This window comes from Notothenia coriiceps, unplaced genomic scaffold, assembly GCF_000735185.1.
Source record: "Notothenia coriiceps isolate Sejong01 unplaced genomic scaffold, NC01 NC01_scaffold00006140, whole genome shotgun sequence".
In the NCBI taxonomy this organism is placed as follows: Eukaryota; Metazoa; Chordata; class Actinopteri; order Perciformes; family Nototheniidae; genus Notothenia; species Notothenia coriiceps.
The window spans coordinates 92,441-97,720 of record NW_011338841.1 but is presented as its reverse complement, the minus strand read 5'-3'; the positions used below and the strand labels follow the sequence as shown (position 1 = coordinate 97,720).

General features: G+C 45.9%; 2 protein-coding genes across 2 annotated transcripts in view; both read left to right on the top strand.

The window, feature by feature from the left end:
- sdc3 (syndecan 3) overlaps window positions 1-5,274 on the top strand; it is a 31,908-nt gene extending 26,634 nt beyond the window's left edge. The window contains exons 3-6 of the mRNA XM_010768966.1: window positions 152-410; window positions 459-993; window positions 2,009-2,198; window positions 4,466-5,274. Of these exons, the coding sequence (XP_010767268.1) occupies window positions 152-410; window positions 459-993; window positions 2,009-2,198; window positions 4,466-4,632 (1,151 nt within the window). The 3' untranslated portion in view covers window positions 4,633-5,274. The remainder of the gene's footprint in view (window positions 1-151; window positions 411-458; window positions 994-2,008; window positions 2,199-4,465) is intronic.
- Window positions 5,133-5,280, top strand: part of LOC104943523 (protein enabled homolog) — a 13,408-nt gene continuing 13,260 nt past the window's right edge. Inside the window, exon 1 of the mRNA XM_010768964.1 lies at window positions 5,133-5,208. Within this exon, the coding sequence (XP_010767266.1) occupies window positions 5,133-5,208 (76 nt within the window). The remainder of the gene's footprint in view (window positions 5,209-5,280) is intronic.

Genomic DNA, 5,280 nt, shown 5'->3' with positions numbered 1-5,280 from the left:
GATTTACTGAGGCTGTGTGTGTGTGTGTGTGTGTGTGTGTGTGTGTGTGTGTGTGTGTGAGATGTGTGCGTTTTTAATGTGTTGACTCCTCTGTTTGTTGTTTTTTGATTAAGTCATTATTTAATTCAAAGTCATCTCTTCTCATCTCCAGTTCCTGACATCAGGCTGAGGCCGACGTCGGCGGGCGTGACCTTCACCACCGAGGAGACCCTCCTCCTCTCCACCACCCAGGCAACAGGCCCCGCCCCCTCCGCCTCACCTGCCGCCGAGCCCAGCCCCAACCCGGAGGGCCCCATCGCCACCCCACTGCCCACTGAGGCCGAGGGAGAGAGTGGTGCATTCTGGGACAGAGAGAAAGAGCTGGAGAAGGAGAGAGAGTTGGAGATGGAGAGAGAGAAGGAGCAAGAGATGCAGAGGGAACTGGAAAAGGAGAAAGAAAGGGAGAGACAGCTGGAGAGGGAGAGAGAGAGGGAACGAGAGAGGGAGCGGGTCCGAGAGCTGGAGAAGGAGAGGGAGCGCGAGCGAGAGATGGAGCGTGAGAGAGAGCGAGAGAAAGAGAGAGAGAGGCAGATAGAGCGTGAGCTTGAAAGAGAGAGAGAGCTGGAGCGAATCAGAGCCGCCGCCGCTGCCCAGACCACCGCCGTCCCCGTGGTTACCACCGAGCTGACAACCATCCCTGCTGAGAGCGCGGCGCCCTCTGCAGGCTCGGATGACCTGAGCACCACAGAAGAAGAGGAGGACGTCTACCTTTCACCTGAACCCACAGCGTTTTTCCCCGGCTTCGACATGGAGGCCACCGCAGAGGAAGACGCGTCCACCACTGCAGAGACGACCACAGAGCAGACCACCGCCGCACCCCCCCCCACCACCACCGCTGCACCCACCACCATCAGGACCAGGGTGTCCTTCAGGCCCAGGGTTCCCATGACGACAGCAACACAGGCGGCGCCGTCAGAGAGTACGACCCGCCCACAGCAGCCCACATCTACACAGGTGAGACCATAGGAAACTGACATCCGTCTGCTCTGATGGGTTAGTTGGCAGGCTCTGTTGTCGTTGGTCAACCGCTTAGAGATGTCTCGCCCCTTAGCCTATTACGTACAATGTGTTGGAGCGCTAGCCAATAGAAGTCTGACCGTTACATAGTGATGACATTATGTTACAGAAAAAAACTGTCCAATTGGGGATTTCAGGCGGGGGGCTGGGGTGTGTAGGAGAGAAACACCCTCTGGAAGGAACTTTGGGATTTTAGCCTTTGCAGACCGTTGACATGCACAGAAACCTATATAACACTCTACAGGAGAGGGAAAACCACCAAAGCATAATAGGGCCTCTTTAAGTACACATTGGAGGTACTTTCACTTTACTTGAGTATTCTCATTTTCTGCTAATTTATACGCCTGCATTGATAATACTTATTTATTATTCTGTAATAAGCCATTACAATGTGTTAGATTATTACTATTATTATAGAGATTTTAATACTTTTTACTTTCTAAATAACATTTGAATAGCATTTCTACTTGTATAGAGATGTAGATTTCCACAGTGTGGTTACTGAGGTATAATATTTGAATCCTTTTTCCACCACTGTCTGGTACTAATGCACTCATTTTGGTCAGAACCAATAAACTATTTAGGTTTGATACCAAACCCTTCCTGCGTAATGCTGGCAGCTTAATTATTTACAGACCAGTCATTTATCTGATTGGTGTGCTTATGTTTATTGCAGCCGTTCTGCATTAAAGCATGATGCATTTAGATTTGTTTGGTTTTCAACATTGTAATTAAGCTGCCAGATTTTATGAAGTGCGTATAAGCATTGGACAATATACCACTTTCCGCCAAACAGACATACAGAGGCTCATTGTTTCAGAGGCCAACGTGTGCCATGGAAAGTTCTCCATTTGTGTCGGTTTGGATACGTTCCTGCTCCGTGGAACAAATTCGATTACATCAAATGTGAATTTCCTGTCGTCAGTCTCACTTTTCTTCCTCTGTGCCCCAGGAGACTAACAACGAGGCGGGTGCTGCAGGAACCAGTGGAGACTTTGAGATCCCTGATGATCGTCGTAATGATCTGGGTCGAGGTTTGTTTCCAGTGGATGCTGATCTGAGCGGGAACACGGTGGACGGAGGAAGCTCTGCCGCCCAGCTGCCTCAGAAGAACATCCTGGAGAGAAAAGAGGTCTTGATAGGTAGGAGCTTCTGATCCTCTTGGTAGCCACCTCTTAGATCAACAGATCACATTTCCCTGTTGCCTCCCGTATGTTTCCTCTGCCTTCTGGGAGCCGCTAAGATAAACTGGCATTAGCTCACGTTCAAGTAGTACAGATTCATCCCGCTGAGTGAATGTGCTACTTAGCCCTGTTTGACCCGTTGAGAACAAGCAAACCCCTTCTTGGGTTATCCAACCCCTCCTCTCTCCCCTCTTTTTCCCATCATTTAGCTTCTGGGTAAAACCAATTCATTTTCAAGTGCCCCCTCTCCTCATCCCAAAGAGCTGTTGTAGAAAGTGAGGCAGCAGCCAACTTGCCTGACCTGACTGGCTCTCTGTCTTTCCTTCAGCTCTTCTGATTGGTGGATTGATGGCGGTGGTTTTCGCTGATTTCCTGGTCATCGGTAAAGAACAGGAGGCATCAGACTTTAGACTAGACTGTCTTTATGAAATACATCTGTACATGTCTGACTCATACATATCCATGTAGAGTGCTGGACATGTATCAACACTGTATTCCCTTTCACTTAAAATAACTTAATATATATACACAGTGATGTGCAGGTATTTCACCATCTTTGACTTTTCACACACGGCTTTAGGACACTTATCTTTTATGACAGAGTTTATCTCTACATTAAGGGGAAATAGCAATTCTGCAAAAGCTTTAAGTTTTGATAAATTTAATAACTTTCAGGATCAGGATAATATTTTTGCCCAAACCAAATATTTCTGATTAAATTAATCCTTTTGTCTTTCCTCTTTAAAGATTTGTATTGAAAACTATTATGAACAATCATGCCTTTCACTCGGCCTAAATCTATATGTTTCACAGAACTGTGGCAGAGCGTCAACATTTTCCCATAGCGATGGCTCCAGTCTTTCTAATGTCTTTCTATTTAATTGAAATGTCATTAGGTCATGAGAAAAGGGTAAAGGGGAACTCATTAGGAGGTACTGTAGGAAAGGAATCTTACATTAGGCTTCATGATTATAAAGCGGAGGCAGATTATTGACGTGGCTCTCTAAATGATGCTGCTGCTGCTGCTGCTGCAGGGAACTGTGGGACAACATAATTGCTTTTCCTTTTGTAGGGATTGTCATCTAGAAGAAAGGAAGCACCATATTTCTTAGCGTTTACAGAATTTGACCAGCTGCCACGTCTCTTTTCTTTACTTCTCTGTAATTTCACTAAAGTAGTAACTTTCCAAAGCAAAAAGTCTAACCGCACTAAATTGGGCTCTCTTTGTGGGGTTTGCATGTTCTTCCCATGTTAGCGTGAGTTCTCTCTGCGCCCTCCAGCTCCCTCCCACAGTCTAACAACATGCAGGTTAGTTTAGTCGTTGACCCTGGATCGCCCGTAGGTTTAAATCGTTCTCTCTTTGTGTCAGCCCTGTGATTGCATGGCGACCGATCCAAGGTGCACCCTGCCCCTCGCCCAATGTCAACTTAGAGAATAAGCGTAGGTGGACTTGAAACATTGCAATTCAAATATCTAAACTAACAATTCAAATGTCCACTAACAATTTTCTTTCTAAATATTTATGCACTATAAAACTTAAACCATATCTTACAAATGTAAAATAAAATTAGATTTAACTACGAGTGTGTGAAACGTCAAGAGTGGTGAATACTTTTGCAGTCACAAAGGAGTGGTGAGACGTGATGTTATCTTAAATACCCCAGCCTTTATACTCTGATATTAGCAATAATGGAATAAACAAAGACAACACCTCCCACACAATGAACGGGAACAAAGCATTCAACACCAGTTTGGAGGATGTTCTCTATTTTGGCATCAATACCAATTAGTTTAACGAGGGAACGCTTTTTTTTTCTCATTTGATAACCACACATGAATTTATCACACGCAGCAAGAGGTCATTAGCGATGTGCGCAGAGGAAGCTGGTTAACTGCAGCTGCTGCGATTGGTTTCACAGGCCCGTCGGGAAACAAACTACTATGTAGCACTGCAGGGCTGTAATTTAGCACAAAGCTGTTGGGAGCCCAGGACGTATGTTGGCACATTCAGGATCATCAGTCTTCACTTAGCGGCTAGGTGATCGTGATGCTGTGGTAGCTCTGCTTTCAGACTAGGAGTGTTTGATGCAGTCTGTAGGGATGTAGTCTGCTGCAGGATGTAGCAGTGCCTCTAATGGCATTTGTGTTTTTCTGTGTTGTAGGATTTGTGATGTTCTGGAAAGGTTTTCTAAGATTTGCAACCCTCTCTTTCTCTTTCTGTCCAGCGGTGATCGTGGGAGGAGTAGTGGGCGCCTTGTTTGCCGCTTTCCTGGTGATGCTGCTGGTGTACAGGATGAAGAAGAAGGACGAGGGCAGCTACACGCTGGAGGAGCCCAAACAAGCCACCGTCACCTACCAGAAACCAGACAAGCAGGAGGAGTTTTACGCATAACACTCGTACGGCAGAGAGACAAACCGCACACGGAGGGAGAGAGAAAGAGCGAGAGAGAGAGAAGAGGGAAAGATACTCTAAGCCCCCGTCCTCCTCCTCTTCTTCGTCGCCTCCCCCTCATCCCTCTCTCCTCTCGTCTCCGAAACACTTGAGAGCGCCTCTCTCTCTCTCTGCGGACTCGGAACTTTCTTTTCAATGAAAATGAAAAAGAGGAAAAAAAAACAAAAAAAAATCCAAATATATTCTGAAAAAATAACACACATACACACAAGATGTTTTTTAAAGTAAATGTTGTTATTAATATTCTACAGATTCTCTTGTTCTGTGTAATGATATGATTATTTTGTAAGAAAAACAAACAAAACACAAGCTCTTATCCTGTGTTTTCCAGCACAAAATAAATCTTCCTCCTCAGTTTTTATGGAGCAAATGAAAAAGCTTGAAAGAAAGAGGAGAGGGGCGAGGCGAGTTGAGCGAGACACAAAAGAAAAAGACGAGTGATGGCCTCGACTCTGCCCCTCGCCCCCGAAGAACACACAGAGCGTCTGGTTGGCCGCACAGAGCCCAGGGTCAAAGGTGAGAGGAAAGGTCTCTTTTGTGCCTTCCATCCCTCTCTGGTGCTCAAAGACGCAAACACATCCATACAGC